Below are 25878 nucleotides of genomic sequence, written 5' to 3'. Positions count from 1 at the left end.
TAGAGAGTTGAACAGTATAAATCAGATGAAAATCACCAAGTCTTTGGTTCCTTCCTGAACAAAATCGGACAACAATCAGAAGCTGGAAAACTCTTTCTACATCTTGTAGTGTTTACTTCAATGGGGTATATAATACATAAGAAACTCTCAAGCTAAAACTAATACCACACTCATACAGAATGTTCAGGGTACCAACTGTTATTAAGTGACAACTACAAAGTGATAGCTTTGCACTTTTGGGTGATATCTGTATTGCAGCATTGGTATCTCAGACTTTTATATGAAGGCAAGAACTCTCTCCAAATTTGGTAACATAAAGCCAAATATTAACAGCTATACAGAATTAAAGACGAGACGACAATATTCACACAAGGTAGACTTCTACTCGTCAGTCTATGTGGAATTGTAAACCAGGACATCCAAGCATCGGGAGCCTCAGGACATTTTGAATTCACTTTGCAAAATCCTTAGTTCGATTCAGTTTCTCCCAAAACAGTTTTGGACTTTGATTTTTTTTCAAAAACAACCGGGGACGACAATATCAACAACATTTGCTACTTTTCTAACCTTTTTTGGTTGTTTTTGACGTCTCTAGCAATTTCCATACAAACAATTCTGCCATCGTCGGTTCCGTGACCGCACCGCGCTCGAGCCACCATGGATAGCTCTTCTAGCAGAAGCTCCCCTCCTCCACCCTCCTCTCCACCCCATACAATCGCTTTCCCTACCTTTGAAGCACTTCCCACCACTTCAACCACCTCGAATTTACCAAACAGATCAAGATCGAGATCAAACGCTCTCTCTGCGGACGCAGAACCTCCTCAACTAGAGGATTTAATTATATCGGCGCGTCGCGATTCAGTCCATTCAGCATCATCTACTTCAAGCGGATATACCGCAGAGATCAAACGCCTTCGTGCGGAGGTTGCGCGGCACAATCAAGAGGTTGAAGAATCTGCCATTGGTCTTGGTCTTAACAGAGGACCAATTGCAGCAAATACTGAAAGCGAAGCGTTCAATTACCGTGGTGTTCAGAGCGCGCCACCAGGTAAAGTTAGATCGAATCAAATGCGCTTCTATTGTATACTAATTGCCTTTAAGTTGTTTCTCTGCCACCAAGACGCGGTTCACTTCCACTTGCCGGCGATCATCCGGTCACTATTGATTCAAGCGCTCGCCGCGGGTCACTTCCACTTGCCGCCGATCATCTCGTCACTATTGATTTAAGCGCTCGCCGCGGATCTCAACACTCTCGACCCTCTTCTATCCCACCTCAACTCCCTTCAGTGACGCACACTCTATCTCAACTAACTTCCGCTAAATACGTTCCACCACAAATACCTAAGATGAATTATCAAGGCTTTGGTGATCCCAATCAACCCGGTCAACAATCGAACTCAAGACAAGCATCACCATCGCCAGGTCAAGGCATGGCTCATACAAACGGAATGAACGGTCAGATGAACATGGCTGGAATGGCTAACATGATTGGGTTTCCGACTCCAGCTGGACACCAATCCGACTTGAACTACATTATGGTCATGGTCGAAGAGTTGAGCCGCCTTTTAGCAGCCAATCAAAAGATTACTGATAGTATTCTTGAGAAGATCGGCAACGTTCGCCAACGAGCCAAAGACAAGAATTTGACCAACGATGAACTTCTCGCAATTGTTTCTGAGGAATTGAATGGTAAGCCATTTCATGCCTTGAAAGGAAGTTTCGCTAACATTAAAAATAGCGGGTTCCGAAAACCTTGAAGCCGAAAACTCCCAATTGCGCAGAGCAATCGAACAATCCAAGGCTGATTCCGAGGAGAATTGGAAATTGGTTCTCCACGCTGCTGGTATCCTTGAAGATATCAAGGAGAAGGCACACAACTATAAGTTCCAGCACGAGAAAGACACCCTTGCTTGGCATAAGAGTTATCGTGATCAACTAGCTCAAGAGCGTAAAGAGAATCTCGAACTTCGTTGTCATATTGCTGATATGCAAGCTCATGCTGCTAAGGCTAATGATTACATTAATCAACTTCGTCGATATGCTTCTGAGCACAAGATCATTACTGAACTCACAACTCAAGTTCATCAATACAAGTCTGAACGTCGTTTCTGGAAGCGCATGGCTTGTGTTGGTCTTCGTGAAGATCCTAGTGAATGGTCTGATGATGAAGGTGGTGCTACTGGCAATATCCCTGAAGCTGAGAAGATTGCTTGTGCTTCATACATTGCTGAACGCGAGGAAATGGCTCGTATTGTTCTGGGCCACAATGATGATTCCTCTTCTTAAACTCCACCTTTTACATACACATTTACGATGGTACGGCGTCACGAGGATCGCTTTTTTATGGTACAAAACTCTTTCTCACGAAAATCGGCGCAACGGAATGGATATACCCATCATGAAATGATTTCTTTTACATGATATCATTGGCATCTGCATAGGATGGGCGGTTATGGATAAAGCAGGTTGTTTGATGAAAATTTTGTACAAATAGACTAGTGCACATTGGGAATGGGCTAGCGACTTCTCAGTTGTGGGATGGATTAATTATTTCTGGCATACACTCACAGTATCACATCTTGCTCTCTCTGGTATCATCTTTTTTTCTTCTTTAGAGGAAATCTAAAAGGTGCAGAGATGTCGAAGGGTTAATTTGAACCCCCCTCTCTGAGATTCATTTCTTCTCTCCTTGTCTTGATCTGCTTAGGTCAAAGGATTGAAACAGGATTACATGAATACGGATAGGATTGGGATTCATTCTTTGAGATTGTTTACCTATATAGTAATGGGGGGTAGAAACTGTATCTAGGTAGTTGATTAGTGAGAAGAGAGAAGGTTTACATAATGAGAAATACAATGGATAGGTATATTTAGTGCATTCTTTCACTTCCTTGGCCCATAAGTCTTTCCAGCCCATTCCCCAGAGCACAACACCCCCCATGGCAGCTGTAGCAGCCACGACGTAGAAAATGCGATCTATACTATTGGCATAGGCTACAAGCACAGGCTGCAGATCATTTAGTGCCACAATTGCACGAAATCCGGTAGCACTAGCATTGATTTTTGCTGTGCTATTGGTGTGGGGTGCATGATGTGGGATTTGAGATCCGAGACTTTCGTCAAAGACCAGATTGTATATGTTGAGGAAAATAGCAGGACTCAAAGTTTATGCAAATATGATAAAAGATATTGTAGACAGAAGCTCCTCCGGTGTTACTACAGCTTGAAGAGCCATGATTGCCTATTGTTGATAGTTGTTAGTCACCAAAATCGGCAATTGTATGAGAAAGACAATGCTTGACCAACCATTTGTAGACCCGCTCTGGAACCAATGCCTGCTAGAATTTTGAAAGCCAACCCAGTATCCTGTAGGGCTTCTAGGTTGTAACAGTGAGTATAGGCCATTTGCAATAGTTAGAAGAATATTAGCAATGATTGCTAGTGGGATCAATCACAGATCCTATTTTCATCACTAAAAGAATTGTAAGTAACACCCAACAAACTGTCGACCACCGACTTACATATAGGACCTGAAGCTCCAGTGGTAATAAGCTGAGTTATGATGGTTGGAAGGAGGTAGACGTCGCTTAGCATAGCATTTACGCCGAGAATCGCTTGGAAATAAATGGGGAGGAAAAAAGTAGCACCATATATTGCGGAAAGTAGAATGCCTTGGTAAAGCAAAGCCCCCCATCCATACTGTCCTTCGATTAATCATAGAAGTCGGTAGTAATGCGTCGTCTCCCTTATAATGGTTCTAGAAAAACCACGCAACAAATGTTGTATTAGAGCCACAGAATAAGCCGATAGTTTGAGGTGAACTCCATGCGAAGCGGTTTCCTCCAAACTGAAGAGCCAGGAGAAGTTGTAACATAGCCAATACAAATAAAGAAAACCCCAATAGATCAAGATACTGATAGAGCCTGGGAAGAATTGTTATAGCTCTCGCTTTGGGAGTATACTCCGGAATATACAGCGTGCTTGTTGGTTGTAACTCTATTATCTCAAGCTCTGGACCACTGTGTTGCAAATCTCGCGTAGTTTCATTCGCGGTGTTGCTACATGAAGCATGAATGAATCTGTTTAAATGAACGTGCAACAAAACTCGTTCAAGAGGCCTGAAGGAACCTGTTTAAGCTCGTAGCATCACGTGAGACAGATTGAGTCCTACGGCAGCTGTCCTGCAGTTGTTCTCAAGTAAACTGAATGTGATGTTGTCACTTTCGAGTCAAAGAAGTGAAGATTGTTTCTAAAGAAAAGACTGGTAGCAAAGAATACTTTCTCCATAGTCTTCCTAACGAGATTATACAATCGTGGGTCGAAACTCACTCTGAGCTACGAGCTCATGGTCAAGTGAAGAGCATGGCAAATTTAGTTATAGCACATACAACAAGATCTTTTCAGTTTATAAAATGATATAATTGCTAGCAAATCATCTGCTTGATATGTGAAATGCGTGTACTAAATCCATTGTGACTCTGTTTTAGTTATTTGCAAACTTATTGATTGCATCAACTACACTATCGGTAGCGGTCAAGTTGGGACAATGTCCAGTCGACAACTCGACAGTTTCAACAGGACGTCCAGCTTTCTCCATTGCTCCCACAAAGCTTTTTTGATAGTCGAAGGGTACAGTCATATCTGCGTTTGAATAAATGTATCCAACGGGTATCTCGCGCCATGCGGCGTGTTTGATTGGCAAGTACATCGCTTTACCATTCCAGCGTACGAGCGTGGCGAGGTACTCATCGACTACTTCGGGGGCAATATCGCTAGGGCCAACAAGTAGCGTCTTCGGGTCGTTGTTGGTGCAAGAATCGTCTTCAGCAAAATTGAACGCAAGGGGCACCAGGTCCATGTGACCAAACTCCTTGACCTTCTCTATCATCCCGATTCCTTCTGACACTGCAAATGCCGCCATATAGATCAATTTCGAGACGCCTCCGAGAAGACCTTTAGCTGCACGAGATTCAGTACCAAGGCCGATGAGCGCGTCGCTTCCAACTTGCCCTCCGTAAGAATGCATGATGGCTACAACGATTCGCCCAGCCCGCACAAGGCTTGAAACGTAACCACGAATGAGATCAGAGTCAGTGTAGAGGTCGGCATTTGGAGGACGGGACTAACACGTGAAGACACATTAGTTGATATCAATGTTATAGTGAAGATTCCATGATTATGCCCTACCTCGTTTGTTGATGGTAGACGTGGGCAGTGCACTTCATAACCCGATTTCTCGAGTGCTACTATGAGTTTCTCATAGCTAGCTGGGACATGCCAACCACCGTGAATGATGACGAGTGTGGGTTTGGCGGAAGACATAACTTTAGGTATCTTTTGAAATTTGTTTTTGTAGGAAAAGTACGTGTACCGGCTGCAAAGCTCTTGCCAACAGTTTATTGATGCTGAGAAATAGTAGATGACGAAAGTAGAAGCAATAAGGAAAGGAATTTGAATAATATGTAGTCAATTTTGTGTCACGAAAATAAATCAGGAAGTGTCATCAAACACGAGGAATAAAGGGTTTGATATAATGTGCGTCCAAGAAATATCATTACTGCATCCAGGTAGGTGGGTAACTACGCGCTATCTCAGTTGCCATTACGTTACTTGCTGATGTTGTTCATGCTGATGGAAAGGTACTCAGGCTAGTCTTTGAGGAGGGCGGGGGCTTAGCGAAACACACTTTCACACCAAAAATCATCTATTTCAAAAATTTATATAAATTCAATGAATGAATATGTAGACTTTAAATTTGAAAATAATGATAAATATTTATTGAAAATTTAATACATTTATTTTTCAGATTAACAAGTTAAATTCTTGTTCCGAAATATAAACTTATTAATAATTTAAATCTTTTTTTAATAATTAATCATAATATTGAAAACTTTTTGATTACTATAGTATTATTAATTAAATGAATCTTAATATTATCTTCAATTATAAAATTCAAATATTGAAATATTGAATTTTTATATGTTTTTCAAAAGATTAACTTTTGATGATAAGAATTATAAAAACTTGAGGGAAGTCCTTTTCAAAGACTAGCCCGAGTAGTAAGTAGGTAGCTCATGCAAAAGCCGTATTCCAAGCTTAGATAGCGCCCGGGGTAAGATTAGCTAGTACGAAGGCGGTAACCGAATGGAGGTATTCCTCCGATATGACCTAGTAGATCCCAACGTCAGACCAACAATCCCACTGCAGACCCTGTATCTACTATCTAAGAAATTTTTGGCCAAAAATATTAATCTCACTATTGTTGGTTGGTTGCGAATACTATACTCACTGCAGGCCGGGGATCTACCCATTACTCCACCGTTTATTCGTCGATTGTCCTTGAGACTTTGATCTAACGTTTATGCCCTTTCCCCTAAGATATTTTGAGGCATATCATTACATGGCCTCGACAATATCTTACCTATCTACAGCTTAGCATAGTTTTAAAAAGACATGGTTATTCTTAGTACTAGAACAAAATACTTTTCTTATAAAGAATGCTCGTATAGTACTAGACCACTTATATTAGTTAAATGTTACGAGGTTTGTCGTCTAGATCACGTGGAAGTGCTCTAGGCTCTCGAGGTGGTTTATAACTAGGCGTCAAGCAGGGACTTAAGTAATGACAATGATGATATGCAATTCGTAACTAATAGTAGAGTATACTAAATGATTGATCTTGAGCACGAAGCTCTATAAAAAGGGAATCCATCTTGATTATATAGACCTTCATGCTTCGTGGCTCGAAGGGAGAGAGGGGATCGAGCCTCGATCCTTTCACTCTCCTCGATCGAAGGACTCGAGAGGCCAAGCCTCCGAGCTCTTCGAGTCCTCGCATCACGTGTTATTACTAATCCCGTGACCTAATTGTTACCTGTCGTAACATTTAACTACCTATAACGTGGTTTATCATCGAGTGGCCCATATCATCGAGTGGCCCATATCATCGAGTGGCCCACTTTCACCTCAATTTACACTTTCAAACCCATATTATTCAACAACAATTGAATCAATTGATTGAAACTATTAAGAATCTAATAATCTAGGATCTATTACATTATTTTGACAGGTTCTTGCATTATGTCCTGTCTTTCCGCATTTACTACAACATCGATTAGAAGATGCTTCCCCATTAGAATTCCCCCCTTTTTGACGCTCATCGCGTTGAATCTGAATATCAACCTCTTGCTGAGATAATATATCAAGAGCCTCTTGTCCAGTGAGCACTCCTCCTTGACGTAATTGGGTTTTTTTCGCGCGTCGACGCTTGCTTAATGCTTCATTTGCTGTCCGAAGTGTACGAATCTCTGTATTTAAAAGTGTGTTTTCATGAGCTAATCTCTCTGTACCCTTAGCTAGAGCTAGTACAGTCTCGAATATAGGTGTAGGAGAGCTTGCTTGATGACGAGTTATTCGAGATTTAACTAATGTTGATTGAGAAAGAGCTTCAGTTGGGTTGCGAGGGGTTTGAGAGATCCATTGATCTAGGTCGAAAGAGGGGGGGGTAGGTGTGCGAATTCGAATATCTAATTTCGAGAGTACAGCTTCAGGATTAAATGGGATTAAACCTGTTCCTCGGAATCCTGATTTCATATTCTGAGAAGTGATTGATTCCTCGTATGCAGCTTTAAAAGCTATAAAGAATTCAACCTTCGAAATATGATTGATATGTGCCTTGATAAATCCATCAATTTGACCACCATATGAACGTTTTAGATTGCTAAAACAGCCAACATCAAGTGGTTGAGTTAAATGACTTGAATGCGGTGGTAAACGTAAACATATAATATCGTTCTCTTTGCAGTATGCTTGAAAAGCTACTGATTCGTGGCTTTCATGCCCATCCAGTACCAACATTCGATATTTGCCCTTTCTTCGATTCTTAGTATGCTTGTCGAAGTGTTTCAACCATTCTAAACCCGTCTCATTATTCGTCCACCCATTAGATGTAGGTTTAATAGCCCATTCCGCAGGAAGATTCGTTTCGGTGTACCAATTGGAGAGATGAACTTGTCCTTGAACTACTAGAAATGGGGGAATAGTTTCACCCTCTCCATTTCCGCATATTATTGCTGTAGCCCATTCTCGATTGCCTGGCTGTACTGTCTTGCTTCTGCCATTTCGTTCAGCACTAGTTACTACCATTGCTGCACATATAATCCCCATCATAAAGCCTGTTTCGTCGAAATTGTAGAAATCTCCGTCCAAAATGCCGTATTTCGCTCGCATATTCGCAACTAGTCGAAACCACTCTTCAAGAAGCTTAGGATCCTCACAGAGAGCTCTTTGAAAGTCATAAACACGACTAAAACGCGTCTTTAATTCGATTCGACGCTTTACGAATCGATGCGCCCAGAGCTTCCCAACGCGTTTCGCACCCCTCGATTCGAGAATATCATTCGCCATATCTTCCACATTCTTTAGTTTAGGTGGAAATCCTCTTAAATCCATATCGAGTATATATTGAACAATCACCTCTTCTTCTAATTCTGTAATCTTATGACGATTCGCTCGAGTTTCTGTACGAAGAGGTAAACCTTCCATTCTATGTCGAAGAGTCGTACGAGGAATATTATAGAGCATAGCAGCCTTTCGAATGCTTAATTTTTTATCTTTATGAATAACTTCGATAGCAAGGAGTATACGAGCTTCTTGATTATTCGAATTCATTATAGGTTGTTGATAAAACGCGTGTTGAAAGAGACAGGTGTAAATTGAGGTGAAAGTGGGCCACTCGATGATATGGGCCACTCGATGATATGGGCCACTCGATGATATGGGCCACTCGATGATAAACCACGTTACTACAACTAAAGAAAACTCTTTGAATTTTATAAAAGAAAATCAAATATAAAACTATAAAACTAATACTTTATGAAACGAATTAAAAGAAAGTAATAAAAAAGGGTATAAAAACAACAACATCAGAAACCAGAAAGAAATTTTAATCCTGATCTTTTAAACAATCAAATTAAAATCAACATCAAAACAAAAAGAAGGAAAAGGTATAATGCGACGCCATGCCTTTACAAGAAAAAAAATACAACGCAAGTCTATTCTTAAGACTGTATGGTATAGTATAAAAACAAAATAAAACAAAACAAAAACAATTATTAAAGACCAAGAATCATTCAACAGGTCAAATTCCTTCCTTCCGACCCGCCCAAGTTTTTTCATTTAAGCTCAAGTCCATCCCATTCCATCACATCAGGTCATATCATCTTTCTTTCGAGTCAAATTCCTCTAATCTCATTACATCATCATCAATCTCGTAGTCCTCCTCTCCATTTTCGTCGTTGCTGGACCTAATAATCCCGCTCCAGGACCTCTTTTTCGTTCCTCTTGAGCTCTTCTAAAAGCATCTCTTTCACAATAAATTCTCCCACTCATTTCAAAATAATCATGTCTCAAATTCCTTTTACAATCCGCACAATTAAGACACATAGGATGGAATTTTTCCCTCTTCTCGCTTTCTAAATATTGACCTTCGATACCCCTATCACATCCATGACATAATGAATTGTTTAATTGATGGTAATGGTGTTCGCAATATGGTGCATCGTTATGGACGTAGAATTCTGAGGTGAGAAATGGAGCTCGACAGGTTGTGCAAACGAAACATGGTTTATGATAACGTCCTGTTAAACGACCGTCGGCGGATGAGACTGATTTCCCTTTTATGGGAAGGGTACAAGCTTTGCAATTTCCTTTCGAGGTAGCTGGACGGCGAGGATCTGGTAGTGGTTTTTCTTGATCGAGTAGTGGAGCTGTATTAGATCTTTGGAAGTTATTTAGAGGGGCTGGTGAGATGTTGCGTAATCGAGGGTTGAGTGGCGCAGGTGAGGGTTCACGATTGCGGGGTTTAAGAGGCGCGGGTGGGGGAACACGAGGTGTGGGGGATAGACGAGATTTCGGATTCGTGGCGTAATCTCGAGATTGAAATGCGGGATTGAAAGGTGAATATGGTTCCTGTTCTTTTACTGGCTCTAAATCGCTTGCTCTGGTGTAACTGTCTTGTGGTGAAATATTTGCCATTGAAGAAGTTATTTCAGACATCAGATCTGACATTCTAGGGTTTGATTGTTGTCTCCTGTGAAAATCATTATCTGATGTGGATGGTGGACTAGATCTTGAACTAGTCTTGCTTCCTTGTGAAATAGATGAATGATTTGAATGAATTGATGATTGAGAATCAGACGCAGAGTGATATGGATTATTCGCACCAAATTCTGCTTCCAAGTTGATATTTGGTAAAGGTGGAAGTTCTCCAGCTTTGTGTCCTGACCTTCCTCGAATAAGACTTGCACCACGTGGTGGTAATGCCCGTGAAGTATCAGGGCCAGATACCTTTCGACCCCTATCATTAGACTCCCGTCGACCAAGACCGTTACTTGACACTGATGGGTTTCTACTTCTACTTGATTGTTGTAAGTCTAAACTCTCTTTCCTTCGGGGAAAGGTTTGTGATCTTGTAGTTTCTGGGCGCAAAAGTTCCCGAGATTCTTCTCCTACCCCAGACAACCCAAGTTCACCCCAACCTTTACTGCGGGGTGGCAATGGAAAATTACTACTTGAACTATTTGTTGAAGTCCTAGAATGACCAGATGCTCTGGAAAGTGTTCGGTCTATCTGCTCATGCTCAGCAGTCAAAGGTGGCGAAATTATGTCGTTCTTACGTTCCATAGTAGGTTTTCTCTGATGAATTGGTTCTTCGCTGGGGCTTGAAGTCTTTTTCAAATTGGTCGTAAATGGTTCTGGCGCGGGTGCATCGAATTTTTGTGAAAAGGCATCATTCGCAGGAACCCTGGGTTTCTTTTGTAATTTGATATTAGAAGAAGCGGGCTTGATTGAATCTGCCTGTTCATATCTAGTTGTCTGGCTACCATATGCACTCTTAAGTTGAGGTGATCCAGTCACTTTTGATGTAGGGAAACGAGGAAATGCAGAGTCTAGATTCGATGATAATTGAGCTGGTGAAAGAGGTCTTTGTATAGGTGAAGATTCGTTGACGCGTGAGGATTTTCCGAAAGGTAATCGAAGTCGATCGTGAGGAGTTAATGGTGAAGCACTTCGAGAAAGAGAAGCACTACTCGCGGGGGTTAATTGATCTTGTTGGAAGAAAGTACGGTCTATTGAGATAGTTAGTATAGATTTAAATTGTTGGAAAGTTCTTCAACGTACTCGCAGCTGATGTATCAACCCTTGGAGGCATTGTTCTTCCAGACTTTAAGAAATTCAAGCCATTAGATGGCTGCTGATTGTATGGCATTCTGTCCAAAGTGGTATTTAACTCAAGAGGTGGCGTAGCTACAAAAACATATTTAGTATAATACCCTACTGCATACGTAGAACTCAAAACTCACATTCCTCGGCAGGAGCAGGTCCAGAGCAAATGTGTTCCCCCATCATAGCAATTTCGATATCCCTCGCGCAACTCGAACATTTTATCGTTGGTAAAAAGCTCGAAGATCTCACCAAATTTTCCATGATGCCCAAGATGATTCTTTGTACTCCAACTTCTCAATTCCCCCGATTGATTCTTAAATATTGAGCATATAGCGGTTAAGTTGTGTTGGGACCTATTCCTTTGCGATGGATAGATTAAAGGCGGTAAAATAGTCAAGTATAGGACGAAGGACCCAGTGATGTTGGATTTAAGGATGTTTATGGAGAAATGCGATAATATGGATAGTCAATTGTATTGTTTCGTTTCTTGTATGTCATACACTTCTTCTAGAAACATCCCTCAAGCTCAATTGGGTCCGATCGCAAAATGTAAAGGTTCTTGATTAGGATAAATTTCTCCAAAAGGTATTGAAGATTGAAGTATGAAATTAGCCAAAGTCAAAGCGAATAAAGAGCGAGGATTTTGCGTAGGTAAGGATTGATATAATTCCTATCAAAAGAATAGAACGAACGACGAGATACACAAGCAAGATCTGATGCTATATTGTAAGGTAAGGAAGGTTAGATGAGGTAGAGACTGTGAATTACAAAGGTAAAAGAAACAAAAAAATTTAAAAAAAACGTGGAAAAGAGATGGAATGGTTTGCTAAGTTACATGAAACTCCAAACGGGAGAAGAGACGAGAAGATCTCTTGGTACCTCCCTAGCTCATGGTCGAGAGACCTTGCACGACCTCTCAAAAGGTGATCCCCCCCTTGTTCAAAAGAAAGTGTCTAAAACGAGAATCGGCCAATGTATTATGTATTCAGGGACAAGTACTCGATGGTGAACCGAGCTTGGTTGGAGATTGAGGTTATTGTAACATTGCCATAAAGGGTTGGGGTAAATGATTGGATGAAGATTAATTCGAGCTATGTTTATCCGCGAAATAGATGATTAAAAATGGACCAATCGAGTGAGTCGTTTGTGATGGAATTCTTTTGTTAGTATGGAATTGTTTGAGATGTATGGTTTCATTGGTTTATTTTGGTAATGAATTGTATATTACCTCGTAGGTCTAGATGTAGTAGGCAAATGAATGATTGACCAAACAGATGATTGAGAGTGAAATAATAAGAATCTATACAAGAATTGGACCAAGCTCTGATGCTTGCTTGCTTGAAGAGGTCAAAGCTAAAATCACAGACAAACTGATGAACATGGCAATATTGCGAATCACGATGAGCGGTATGGATCAATTCAATTGGAAATTATCTTTAATATAGGATATCTATTTATTGGGTCGAGATTCGAATGTTCATTGGATAAATAAATCCATAAAGTGATACTTTCATATTGCCGCTACTTGGGAACTCTATTCTTTCATTGACATTTATTTACCTTTGCTTCAGTAGGTACCTTAAGAATCCTAAAACTTCATCTAGCTAGATAGGTTAGCTCTCCTTATATATTGGTCTCTTTGTTTCATCTATCCATTTATTTACTACTACTTACTAGGTACTAGGTAAATGAATTACCTCATCTCATAGTAGAATCACATATAATAATAAGTCCATCATCAATCCATCAATCCACCAATCCATCATCCAGTCATCAATCAATCACCAATCCAGTCATCAATCAATCACCAATCCAGTCACAAAACCACTAATCTACCCTATAGAATACAGACCAAAAAACAATCCTAGTTCACATACCATCCACACCTTACTAACCCTACTGGTGTACCTACTAACTCATCCTCCATCCACAAATCACGATGATCAAGGGTTCAGTTTCGGCGCCATGTCAGGTACAAAAAAATAAAGTTTTCACTCCAGCGACTCCACCTTATCAAGACCCAAACCCCAAAACCCATAAACCCATCAAATTCATTTCTTGGTTCGATGTTATCGTATCGTCTTTGATCTAGGGAGGGACCTACCTACCGTTCAAGCCAGCCTTTTTTGACTTTTGGGTCTTCATGGTTTCAGATGTCGCGCGCTTTTGATAATGGATGGATAATGGATAGATGGATGGTTTGGTATCCATTTTAATGATGTCAAGATGCTGTATGTATATATGTATGTATGTATGTATCAGTATGGAGATATAAATATCATGTCATGTCATGTCATGTTATAATATGGTTGTTCCTTCAATACGAATCAATTGATATCAATTCATATTCATATCGTTCATTAGGTATTCATTATACATTATTATTATTATTATTATTTACTTCCTACTTCCCCGACATCAAAAGTGGCACAAATCAATTTAATGAAAATCCAATGTCCGTCCTACCAATCCATCCATCCATCCTTCACTGTACAAAAATCGAGTTAACCGATTCGGGTCCCTACCTCCGTGAATACAAGATTTAACCATGATTCCTTGTTCGCCATGAGTGATCGCGTTGGTTACACTGCAGATGGGTGTAATTTGTCGAAGGGAGTATTAAGCCGTGGTAGGATTTGAATAGGTTAATGAAGTTGTACTACGGTAATCGAGAGTCGAGATCGCTTATTGTACTACTGATGTCGATATTTATATTAATATTTATTTATGGTTTGTCGATCTAAAAGTATTTGGAAGCTATTGCTTCATCAGAACCAGCATGCATTTCCTTCACAGAGCATCCTTATTTATTTTATAAAGATGAAGATTCCTAAAATTCAATACTATACCGGTCCTCCAGTGCTTTGATGTTCAAAACTCGGAAAACGGCCACTGATCGAGATGAAAGCCCGGTAATCTATCAACTTCTTCCTTTGATGCCGAAAATAGATTGCCCTTACATCCATGTGTTAGCCCCTGATCCCCACATGATATTTCCCGAACGAGCGTCTTCATTTATATGCAGACGATCGCCTTCCATTTTCGAAGATTTTCAAAAGCTTTTTTGGTCTTCTTTGCTCCGAAGATGAGGGAAGGATCCTTTTCTTCTCTCTCCAGTTAGAGAATGTAGTTCTTCATATCTTTTGACTTTTTGGAGGTGGGATGTACAGTACAGATTACCCCTCGTCCCGTCAATAGTATCACAGATATAGTATGGTATTAGCAGTATCATTATTTGATATTAGATTATTTGCGAGGCTGACCGGCGGTCTAGAGTTTTAAGGGAATTCAATTGTTTTCAACAACAGGATACATCACACATCACACACAATTGCGCAGAACCTTTTCACGAAGCATCTTTTCCTCTCTCTCTCAGATTCTCAAGGTCCAAAAACCCAAATCCTTGTCACTGGCAAATTGTCCTCTGTTCAGCCAAGCCTCTCTCCAAACCAACCGAGGTATATATATTTCTTTTCGCATCCCAAGTTGGGTTAAACATCGAACCTCTACAAAACACAGTCTTAAGCTATAGATACCTACTCACCTACCTGCATTTATTTCCAACAGGCAATTCCGCCCCGAACGAACATCGAACATCCAGGCTTGGAATGGGAGGTCTACCGGAACGGAGGTTTCCTAAATGCCGCTGGTTGCATCTCATCACATCTCTTTTCCTTGCTGTGTCCGAACATGCGGTGAAATTACACGTGTTAGATTTTTGTTCCATGCAATTCATATGAGGCCGGAAGTACTAGGTATGCGATTGATTTTGTGTGATGGTCAGAAATGGATGGATATGGAAGTATGGATGCATATTGACATGTTCTGACCGCTACTTCGTTTGCTTGCTGTGGTTTTAAATACCAATAGTGCAATCTGTGCAATATGTTGAAATTTTACTAATGAACAAACAATAGCGATGGAAATTTCATAGGAGGTAGGGAACCAAATAATACTGAGGTATGTACGGAGTATATCGGAAATATTCATTCTGTCTGTGTATCCATCTAGATTTCAATGGAAGCAATGAAATTGTTGAATGTTAAACAAGTAGGATGATTGGATTGAAATAACATCATTTTCATTAATATCGGAATACTAGGAAACTTTTGCACGCACGACGAAATTCATGGCTGGTAGGAAGTGAATGGTCCGATTGATAAGGAATTATATGAGAGCATCGATAAGGGGAGCTTATGTGCAATTTCACAAGCCAAGTCGATAAGCCAGCCACCTTTGGGTCTGGAATATATTTCTCAACCAGATGATTGTGTGAGTTATGCAATTCTCAGTATCGTGATATTTCTACTCTTTAGTTTCCCTTGCCTTATTGTATGCTCATAGACAAACACTTGAAGTACTCTAGAATTATTCAATCCCCCTTCTCCACAACTTCTCCAGAGTCCACCAGGTCTCCGCAAAATGTTCCAGCTCAATATTCAAATGGGAAAGTTGATGGAGAATCTTATATTTTCTTTGGTTGATCGTTATCGATGTGCATGACATTCTATCCAATCAACGGTGATTATGCGAAGAGTGGGTAACCGCTCCGTTGGCTTTAATTCTGTATCTAGCTTTAGTGGGGGGATATTACGAAATCCGGACAACAACGGAAGTTCAGACGAAAGGATTTAAATTGACTTCAATCCCCACGAAAAAGAACTTCTACTGAATAACCACATACTTCGAATCAACTGAAAGAACAAGATCAATTGCGAAAGCTCCCCAAAACTTAACTCAACTCAATCAATTAGATCGCACTTACGAGTGTGATCCCCCCGTCGTCAAGACGTTTTCCAATCTTCTCAACTCGTAAGTGCCCCTTTTAAAGAATATATCCTTAATGGAGCTCTTTCCCAAGCTTCCATCTTCATCACCAATTCAAATCTCTTTGTTGACATCTGCTCATTACTGCCTTCCACAACTTTCAATGATGTTACGATGTCGGGCATATCTCCGATCTTCTTGTCATTCGTTGGTTTCATGCTTCTTTCCTAATATGCAATCGCCCGTCGACAACCTCTCAATGAGGGAGGAACATTTGAGAAATCACGCATACTAACAGTCTATCTACAGATCGCACCATCCTTTTGCTGGTGCCCGTTGCTCTTCTCCAGCAGGAGCATCGGACTCGCCGTTTGTTAGATAAATAGCTGTTCAGTCGTCTGAATTCTTCTCCCAAACACAACATTTGCAAACAATTTTGTCTATACATTTGTAGCCATCAAACTCGAAAACAATCTTATATTTGCTCTTACAAGCTTCCTACACTATTACATCAATCCTAAGATTCTTTCAAACATCTTCTACGTCAAATCAAGAACTTTTTAAGAACTTTTCGAGTTTCCAAATCAATCAAGATGGCTCCTCACGCAAACGGCTCTAGCAACATGGATGGTGCATTCTCCCAATCCTCTAACCAAGACTTGTTCACGGTCAGCTCTCCAAATGTTATCTACACTGATGACGAGATTCGCTCCAAGTACAATTACCGTACAACCTCAGTCTCTCAGACTGCCAATGGCAAATTTGTTGCTACTCCCAAAGACACTGTCTATGACTTCAAGGTTGACCGTAAGATTCCCAAGACAGGTATGATGCTTGTCGGTTGGGGTGGAAACAATGGTACAACTGTCACTGCTGGTATCATTGCTAATCGTCGTGGGCTTTCATGGGCTACTCGCGAGGGTACTCGTGATGCTAACTACTATGGTTCTGTTGTCATGGGCTCAACCATGAAGCTTGGTACCAACGCAAAGACTGGTGATGATGTCAACATTCCTTTCCACAATGCCTTGCCAATGGTTCATCCTAATGACTTGGTCATTGGTGGTTGGGACATCAGTGGTTTCAACTTGTCTGATGCCATGGATCGTGCTGGTGTCCTTGAACCTACCTTGAAGGCACAAATCAAGAAAGAGATGACTGATTTGGTTCCACTTCCTGGTCTCTACTATCCAGACTTCATTGCTGCCAACCAAGAAGATCGTGCCGACAACCTCATTCCAGGCAGCAAGGCTTGCAATGAGCATGTCGAGAAGATCCGTCAGGATATCCGGTAAGCATACGTTTTTTTTTTTTCCTTTCAGAGTCATCATTCGCTAATGTCATTCTTTCCAGTGACTTCAAAGCCAACAATGGACTCGACAAGGTCGTCGTTCTGTGGACTGCCAACACTGAACGTTTCGCCGATCTCATTGATGGTGTTAACGACACTGCCGAGAATCTTTTGAAAGCTATTGAGAACGGACATGAGGAAGTTGCTCCGTCTACCATCTTCGCTGTTGCTTGCATTCTCGAAAACGCACCTTTCATCAATGGTTCTCCACAAAACACATTCGTTCCTGGTTGCATTGAGCTCGCAGAGAAACATGGTTCCTTCATTGGTGGTGATGATTTCAAATCTGGTCAAACCAAGATGAAGTCTGCTCTTGTCGACTTCTTGATCAGTGCTGGTATCAAACTTACTGCTATCTCCAGTTACAATCATCTTGGTAACAACGATGGAAAGAATCTCAGCTCCCAAAAGCAATTTCGTTCCAAGGAGATCTCCAAATCTAATGTCGTCGATGACATGGTAGCAGCTAATACTGTTCTTTACAAGGAAGGTGAACACCCTGATCATTGTGTCGTCATCAAATACATGCCAGCTGTTGGTGATAACAAGCGTGCTCTTGATGAGTACTATGCTGAGATCTTCATGGGAGGTCATCAAACCATTTCGTAAGTTATCTTTCCACCGTTACTCTTGTTGATGTCATACTGATCATTAATAGTCTATTCAATGTTTGCGAGGATTCCCTTCTTGCTTCTCCATTGATCATTGATCTTGTTGTCATTGCAGAGATGATGACTCGTATTCAATGGAAGGCTCATTCCACTGATGGTGCCACCACCAAGGATTACAAGAACTTCCACAGTGTTCTCAGTATTCTCAGTTACATGCTCAAGGCTCCTTTGACTCCACCTGGAGCTCCAGTTGTTAACGCACTTGCCAAGCAACGTGGTGCTTTGACCAACATCTTCCGTGCTTGTGTTGGTCTTGAGCCTGAGAATGATATGACTTTAGAGCACAAGCTTTATTAGGTTGTCTCTTTGGTCTAAACTGATGGATGATTGAAGTTTTCCTGGTGGGCTGGGACTTTTGATGGATTCTCGAACTACCTCTTACTGTTTTCTTCTACCTCATGGTGATACCTAAGTACCATGCATTCATTCATTACCTAGAATAGTATTTTACAAGAATTGAAGTAGATTAAAACTTCAAACATTGACTTTCATTACCATCTTTGTGAATATTTCATGTTTTATAACTGTATCAACTGGGAATTTCATGATGTTCATGTTGTGAATTTAAATGGGGAAGGAGTGAGGAAATGGTGGTGATCCTTAGTGCGGGCCACACTTGATTCTTATCCAAACATCTTCACCTTTGAACATTACATTTTTTCGATCAACCTTTTTGCGATATCCTCTTCACGTTCTCTACATTCCGTCTGCTCTCTTCTTCGCTGGATACATTTTTTTAAACCTACCACATTCTCCGCGTTCCAAGTCCGTAGTATTCTCTTATTTACTACACCTCAATCTATAATGCCGCCTTCAGCTTTGTCATACCCGTCAATTCAGAGTTTTTTTCAGAAAGAGGTTGGATTGGATATGAGGGGGGAGGATGGTTTGAGGGGACGGGGAGAGCGGAGAGGGGGCGATGGTTTTTCTAAAGATGTGGGGGAGTGTGGGGGGAGTGTGGAGTTTGAGGGGGGTGGTTGGAGGAGGGATGGGGGTGATGGGGGTGATGGGATCGTGGGACGGGGGAATGGGAGGGATGCAGGGAATGGGGGTAATGGGGAAGAAAAATTTGGTGGTGGTGGTGGAGATGGAGGTGGAGATGGATTTACGGTGAGTTGAGGGGAGGATGTGAGTCTGTTCTTTGGGTTTTGAGTTTGCTTTTTGCGATTGTTTGGCTTTTTGGATTTTTGGATTTTGGTGAGGATGGGGTTTGGGATTTGGATTTGGATTTGGATTTTGGATTTTGTATACTTTTTGGTGTTTTTCTGTGCGTTTTTCCGCCGACATGGAATGAGGGAAAGTAAAAGTGGTGAGCGGAAAGAAGCGACAGGCTAATATAGGAAATACTTCGACGATGATTTCATTGCCCATATTTACCTGATAACTAACGTTTTGTTATGGAAACAGGAAGAAGAATTAATTGAGGCGGTGGACCCTTTGACTAGAAAATGGAATCCAAGTAGGGAGTATGAGAATCTTGGGGTGGGAGAGCTTGTTCCTGGTATGTACACTTCAACTACATTCTGTGTTTGATGGGTTCTTCATTACTCAGTCAATATACCATTTTTTTGGTTGCCAGATGTTTTGAGTCTTCTTGTGTTGCTACATCGCTGGATGGAATTTATAACTGGCAAAATGGAAGCTTAGGGGAATGTTAGGAACAAACTTACTAATTTATTAATATCCAGGACCAAAAGCAGTTACTTTCATCGGAAGAGTAGTTAGTTTTACTACAATCATTGGTAAAAGTGCGAAACAACCTAGGGCTAGAGGATGGCATTATACTGGAGTTAGAGGAGAAGGAGGTGTTGTTTCAGTTAGTAGTGTTTGATTTACTATTCTTATCCTCCTGTTTCTTTGCTTGATTATCATTTGCTAGTCTTGCATGATACTCGCCATACTTCTCCCCGTTTACTCCAGGCTTCACCCATACTGACTTCCACTCCCTTCATAGGTAAAACTCTACTTCGCAAATCAACCTTACCCCTTAAAACTAGGTCAACTTCTCTCAATCTGGACAGCCTTCATATCTGATACATCCAAATCCGATGGTGCTCCAACATCTGGTATTCTTGTCTGCGCAAATCTATTCCCTGGTCGCAATACTAGTGATCATATTATGATCCATACTCATTCTGGAGCTTCAGATGTTTGTCGTATCCCCCTAGGTTATATCAAAGGCGAACCATTACCCGGACTCATGACAATTGAAGCATATTTAAATGGAGGATATGATGGAATATTAGATATCAAACTCCTAGTTTGTGTAAAGAGTATCGGAGCAAGAAAAAAGATCATTAAAAAAGATGGAGGAGAATCAGATCTTATTGAAGTTATCCTCTTCGATCATACCGGTGAAACGAAAATGAAATGTTGGTCCGATTTAATCGAAAGTGTTAAGGAATGGCAACCGGGAAAATCAATCCTTCTTATTTCAAATCCGATGCATAAGTTGGATTATGGTGGAAAAGGAGTAATTGCTTTTGGAAGAAATACAATGGTGGATGTAGAACCCGAATTTCCTGATGCAATATGGTTGAAGAAATGGGCAATAGGATTATTGAGGAAAGAAAGTATAGGAATTACTTTTCCTAGTGAGGTATGGGGAGAAGAAGAAGTAGAAAAAGCGATTTATGGATCTGGGAGTGCACTTTTTAGTTTAAAGGATATAGATGAAAGAGTTAGAAGTGGTGATGGAGAAGGATTTACTGGCTGGATTAATGTGGTTATATTGGAAATGGCTCTGGTTAAATGTTGGAGAAGAAATATGTTATTGTGTACAGAGTGGTTTGTTATTTTTTCCTCCCTCTCCCTTCCCCTATCTATTTCTATTTCTACAAAGCAAAGCAAAAAAGAAAACAAAATAACTAATACCCCCACCCTCACTACCTAGCTGCGGTATCCCAATTTACTCCAATACCCCTGTGACACCCTGTCCACATTGCAAGAAATCCCTAACACTAAAACTTAATTCTAAAATCATCACGACGCTACTCGATGAATCGGGTTGTGTTAATGCGGGAAAATTGGTTTGGAGTGAGAAAGCGTGGAGAGAGTTGTTGGGGAGGAATATAGAGGGACTTTGTGAGATGCGGCTTGAGGAGGTTAGGTTGTTGGAGTGGAGGATGGGGGGGGTTGAGGGTTAGTTTGTGTTTTGGGTGGGTGGGAGGGCTGGGGGATGGGGTTGGAGGTGGGAGGAGCAATGGAGATGGGGAGGGGAATGGAGGGGGTGTGGGGGAGAGGTTGTGTGTTCTTGGGGTTAGGGTTTAGGGATTAGGGATTAGGGGAATTCGAGGTATAGGGATGATGAGAGAAGATGGATAGATGAATGGGTAGAGGATGATGGTGGGTTAGATGTTTATGTGCTCGCGTGTGACGGAAACCCCTGCTTTCCTCCCACCCTTATTATATAAGAAACCTCAGGTACATTAACCATGTCCACACATGATACGATTACTCGGGATTAGTATACAATTTAGGTGGCCTAAGGATCAGATCCGGACAAGTACTAGGTATCAATAGTTATCGGTAAAGTAAGATCATTGGAGGGCTAAATATGACTTCTTTTTGCCTAGCCATTGCGGCTAGGCTATTCATTTGTGTATATATAGAGTAGCTATCCCTATCTATAGGTGCTCTTCACCTGTAGATTCTAAGTTAAATACAATTGCTGGTCTATAAACACTCTTTTGGTCACAATAGGATTTATGTATAAATCTGAAAATCTTAAAAACTGTTAAAAGGAATGACCTTACACAGGGAATAGTGGGAAGCTGATAGGGCAGAACTGAGGCTATATTGGCCTTCTATATAAATCACCCATAATCTTAGTTCTACGGAAGTGTGAAGCTCTCCTACAGAGAGCTTCTCAATCTAGTCCTAATAGGACTAGTGCCCTGTGCACGTGCTATGCAGCAACCATTCACTTTAACAAATAGTCTTATTTTCTATCTATTGATATTTAAAAAAATTCATATAGAAGTAAATATTAATTATCAAATACGAATTAAATAATATTTCAAATATTATCTATCAAATATTATAAATATCAGAAATCTTTCCGTTACCAAACAAGTTCTTAGGTGAGTAATCAAAAATTATAAAATATTATCAAATACTGTTATGGCCTCTTCTATCAAACAGACTAATACCAAAAATAAGCCCTAGAAAAAGGGAAAAAAGGAAATAATAAAAGGCTGCTGCATGGGGAAAAGTCTATCTAATTAGTTCCCTGTCCCTCGATTCCCCTTTGCCTATAATTATATGCAAATCCCCACTATTATCTTTTTAGGAAGCGCGACAAAGGTCCTAAACTAAAAAAAGCTAAACGTGAAATCTAAAATGCTAATTATGCCCCGCGGTTACATGATCGACATCGACGAGGAGAAGACTCTGTCTTTGTTCGGACTAAATGCTGTCTCAACCATTTAGTTATTTATCCACTGGATGACATTTGAGAAACATGAGGAAAATTTATGACACAATGATATCATGAAGCCGAAAAGAAAAATAGAATTAGTACTGGCTAGGAAGAGATGAGCTGTTCGTTCAGATGAAGATTTAGACTCAAAGGGTTCCTATGTCTGACCATGAAATCTTCATCGCAAGAATCCTTCTCGCATCTTTTTGTTTGGGGCAAATAATGACTGCCATAACACGGCGCAAAGTGACTCACCCTTAAAAAAGATGATGGCAAATCAAGAGCAGTATAATGATTGAGGGTATGATAAAAAGCAAAGTTTATAAGTGATAGCAGTATGTATTGAGCGCTAGTATATTTACAGTGAAGTAAGTGGGTGAAAGAAAAGGCAATATATACAATCCAACAGCAGAAACAAGTTTAACAAAATTCAAACAAATAGCTCAGATATCCTCCATCCTTTTCCGTCTATTCATCGTCTTACAAAAGACTTGTATCTCTTAGAAAACCCACGTTCGATTTCCTATGCGATCAAGGCTGCCTGTAGCTTAACAAGAGGCTCCTGTCGGGATACCTTTGCAGGTCTTCTTAACAGTTCCTCCGGTGATAGCAACCTTATTCCAAGTCCAGCCAGAGCAGTTGGCGCAAAGAATGTAAGTATTTTGACCACCAGTAACAGTGCCATGGACATTGTTCATAGTGACACCGGTGATCGGAACTCCGGAAGTTGGGGTGCCAGTAGGGCTACCATTTTCATAGTCTTGTTCAATAACGATACCATAACCAGTGATGCCAACTAAGGTGATATCTTGATAGGTTATGCCGGAGACTGTGCCGGTTTTACCGCTGACAGTCTTAATACGAGCACCGTTGCTGGATTTGCTAACAGTAGAGGACAAGAATCTGACATCCTTGACGTCGTTTGCTCCAGTGCCGGAGCGGCCACCGACTGAGCCGATGGAGAGACCATGTCCTCCTGAGCAGTTTCCGCCAGTGAAAGTGATGTTCTGTCATTGATCAGAGAAGTCATAGAATTCTTAAGGTAGGAGAAAACTTACAGTACCGGAGTTAACGGCAACACAATCATCTTGATTCTTCACAATTGCGCCCGAAATGTAGATATTTTGACTCAAGTTGATGTCAAAAGCATCTGTGTTGTGGGCAAGTTGATTGGTGTCTCCGGCGGAGTTGTCAATGTTGATGTTGATGAGCGAGAGGCCCACAGATTGACCGACAGAAATGCATTGAACTGGTGCATTGAGGAAGTTCAAACCAGTGATACTGGATGATCCAAGCAACTTGTGGGCGGCAAAGAACTTAGGCTTTACTTTGCCGTTACCAGGAGTAACATTGGAGCCAAGTTTATCCCACCATCTTGCACCGCCTCCGTCAAGCTTGTTTCCAGCAGCACCAGTAACGACAATGTCAGTTCCGGAGATGGAGACGAGAGGTCCCTCCCATTCATAGTAGCCAAAGCTGTAATGCATTTAGAATTGTTTGTGAACATGAGGGCGGGGAACTTACGTAGTAGTTCCTTGGAAGATAACTTTGGTGCCGGTAGTGAGGCCGGTTAAATCAAGAGTGGTATTGGCTGGTACAGCAACATTGTTCAAGGTGATAGTAGAACATCCTTTCTTTTGGGCTATGGCAGTAGCTGCACTGGTGAATGTGCAATCGGCGCGCTTGTCCAAATCTTCTGGAGCCTAAGAGGATGAAATGTTAATACTTGTCGAAGTGAATGCTACGGAAAGTAGGTAGTCTTACAGGAGATGGAGCACTGGCTACGAGAGCAGAGCTAGCCAAAAAGGTAGCGAGAACTGATAGATTAACCATTGTTGCGAAGGATTGAAAGAAGAATCTTTTGAGTAGAGATGACTGGAGAGGTTGTTTGATAAGTGATTGAGGTGGTGAAGAGACATTTAGAAATGGGCACTCAACTGGTACTTATAGGAAAACTTGAGATTCGAAATCTAGGAGTATCTTCCGTTCCCAACCGTCGTCGGTGTACGTTACTCACTCCTCAAAGGTAATCACTAGGCTACCGAATGATGATGCTCTTGCTAGCGACAAGGTAGAGCTCATTTCACTATTTCGTCGGCTATAAGTTTTAGCAAAGCATAATCAGAGGCTAAGTCTAGCTTCCTCCACTAGTCTCCTACCATACACTTGAAACCACTAAGAGGCAGTAACTTAGTAAGGCCCTTAGACGAGCCACACCCTTCAGCTAGTCGCAATATGTAAATACCCCGTATAATATAGAACGTTGCTTAATTCTTTACAAATTCAATAGTCTTGAAAGTATATATGTTAGTAATGAAAGTATATATGCTACTGATGGATTAGAAATCAAGACTATACATAGGTAATCCGAAGAGATTTTTCAAATCAGAATCATTTTTATAGATTTCATTTAAACTCCAGATGATTCATGTAATCTCAAAATTTTCATGAACTTTGGAATGTGTTTCCTCAATTTATGATGACTGAGTAAAAGCCACGACTAATTGTAAGCCCTTACTACGTCTCATAGGTTAGAGGAATGTAGTGGTGGAAAATGGGTAGAGAGGGTGGCTAGTATAGACCTATAATTATTAAACGCAAGACTATGCATATACTGCATGTAACAGGTACCTACCTAGTCAAAGTTCATTTTGTGGCGTCTGATGAGCTTATGTTCGGCACATTAACCCATCCTTCGGTTCATCCCGCGGTCAGTTCTGCTTATCAATAATTTCAACACACAATAATTGAATAGCAAGGACTTCTTGTATATTTAAGTTCAAGGATAATTTTAGGTTCTTTGACTCCTGAGATCCTTAATCATTCGCTTTAACTCGTATAAGTGAATAGGACGTGGCGAGTACGAGGGAGACGTAATTATAATATTGCAATTTGTTTAACTTCCGTCAAAGGTGCATCTTGTCAAAAATTTTGGGGTTATCATCAAGTCAGAGGGAAGTACCGTGAAAATGTAAGTGACTGGAATTATCCGGTCATGGTATCAGCTTCCGTGGTTCCGCGCGCTCCCAAAATACAACTGGTGGTACTTTAGTCACTAGAGATGAGAAAGTTTACTTGGTACTTTATTTGGTACTCGAGTGTGCGCTTTCTGACGGTACTATATAAAAAGAAGCTTTTCACGAAAACACAATGCCGGATTTTAAGCGACGAATCGGCTCGGTAGTGTCAGGGGTCTCAAGGTGCGAACCTTATCTGATGCAATTGTGAGATTATGTAAGTTAGGTGGACATGTAGTAAACTACGAGGACAGAAATCTCTCATCATCCTATATTATGAGCTGATTTAGCATCAATCTTTAACAGAAGTATACAATCTGTTTAAGGTTCGTCGAGAGTTTGAGGTGCTTTCCCGACTGCGAGCCGCCAGTACAGGTGACTATTTTTAATTATTAATATTAAGGATTATTGCATTTGGCCGACAAA

General features: G+C 40.8%; 9 protein-coding genes across 9 annotated transcripts; 4 read left to right on the top strand and 5 right to left on the bottom strand.

Annotated features, from left to right (window-relative positions):
• Positions 1-657: 657 nt before the first annotated feature.
• On the top strand, positions 658-2286 carry SS1G_01017 (hypothetical protein; the record flags this gene model as incomplete). Its single annotated transcript, XM_001598878.1, has 3 exons — positions 658-1048; positions 1102-1689; positions 1739-2286. The coding sequence occupies 3 exons, from the start codon at positions 658-660 to the stop codon at positions 2284-2286; spliced, it is 1527 nt and encodes a 508-aa protein (XP_001598928.1).
• Positions 2287-3825: 1539 nt separating this feature from the next.
• On the top strand, positions 3826-4041 carry SS1G_01016 (hypothetical protein; the record flags this gene model as incomplete). Its single annotated transcript, XM_001598877.1, has 2 exons — positions 3826-3867; positions 3943-4041. 2 exons carry the CDS (start codon positions 3826-3828, stop codon positions 4039-4041), a joined length of 141 nt encoding a protein of 46 aa, XP_001598927.1.
• Positions 4042-4483: 442 nt separating this feature from the next.
• On the bottom strand, positions 4484-5322 carry SS1G_01015 (hypothetical protein; the record flags this gene model as incomplete). The annotated part of the gene is made up of 2 exons (XM_001598876.1): positions 4484-5122; positions 5188-5322. The coding sequence occupies 2 exons, from the start codon at positions 5320-5322 to the stop codon at positions 4484-4486; spliced, it is 774 nt and encodes a 257-aa protein (XP_001598926.1).
• Positions 5323-7026: 1704 nt separating this feature from the next.
• Positions 7027-8670, bottom strand: SS1G_01014 (hypothetical protein; the record flags this gene model as incomplete). The annotated part of the gene is made up of 1 exon (XM_001598875.1): positions 7027-8670. One exon carries the CDS (start codon positions 8668-8670, stop codon positions 7027-7029), a length of 1644 nt encoding a protein of 547 aa, XP_001598925.1.
• Positions 8671-9252: 582 nt separating this feature from the next.
• SS1G_01013 (hypothetical protein) lies at positions 9253-11406 on the bottom strand (the record flags this gene model as incomplete). Its single annotated transcript, XM_001598874.1, has 3 exons — positions 9253-11129; positions 11182-11307; positions 11364-11406. 3 exons carry the CDS (start codon positions 11404-11406, stop codon positions 9253-9255), a joined length of 2046 nt encoding a protein of 681 aa, XP_001598924.1.
• Positions 11407-13326: 1920 nt separating this feature from the next.
• Positions 13327-13793, bottom strand: SS1G_01012 (predicted protein; the record flags this gene model as incomplete). Its single annotated transcript, XM_001598873.1, has 2 exons — positions 13327-13455; positions 13752-13793. 2 exons carry the CDS (start codon positions 13791-13793, stop codon positions 13327-13329), a joined length of 171 nt encoding a protein of 56 aa, XP_001598923.1.
• Positions 13794-16586: 2793 nt separating this feature from the next.
• Positions 16587-18312, top strand: SS1G_01011 (conserved hypothetical protein; the record flags this gene model as incomplete). The annotated part of the gene is made up of 3 exons (XM_001598872.1): positions 16587-17284; positions 17347-17949; positions 18003-18312. 3 exons carry the CDS (start codon positions 16587-16589, stop codon positions 18310-18312), a joined length of 1611 nt encoding a protein of 536 aa, XP_001598922.1.
• Positions 18313-18819: 507 nt separating this feature from the next.
• On the top strand, positions 18820-21161 carry SS1G_01010 (hypothetical protein; the record flags this gene model as incomplete). Its single annotated transcript, XM_001598871.1, has 5 exons — positions 18820-19125; positions 19423-19516; positions 19704-19831; positions 19970-20802; positions 20909-21161. The coding sequence occupies 5 exons, from the start codon at positions 18820-18822 to the stop codon at positions 21159-21161; spliced, it is 1614 nt and encodes a 537-aa protein (XP_001598921.1).
• Positions 21162-22983: 1822 nt separating this feature from the next.
• Positions 22984-24268, bottom strand: SS1G_01009 (hypothetical protein; the record flags this gene model as incomplete). The annotated part of the gene is made up of 4 exons (XM_001598870.1): positions 22984-23442; positions 23494-23911; positions 23960-24138; positions 24200-24268. The coding sequence occupies 4 exons, from the start codon at positions 24266-24268 to the stop codon at positions 22984-22986; spliced, it is 1125 nt and encodes a 374-aa protein (XP_001598920.1).
• Positions 24269-25878: the final 1610 nt, after the last annotated feature.

Source organism: Sclerotinia sclerotiorum, genomic scaffold, assembly GCF_000146945.2.
Source record: "Sclerotinia sclerotiorum 1980 UF-70 scaffold_1 genomic scaffold, whole genome shotgun sequence".
In the NCBI taxonomy this organism is placed as follows: Eukaryota; Fungi; Ascomycota; class Leotiomycetes; order Helotiales; family Sclerotiniaceae; genus Sclerotinia; species Sclerotinia sclerotiorum.
This window is presented reverse-complemented; position numbering and strand designations above follow the sequence as displayed.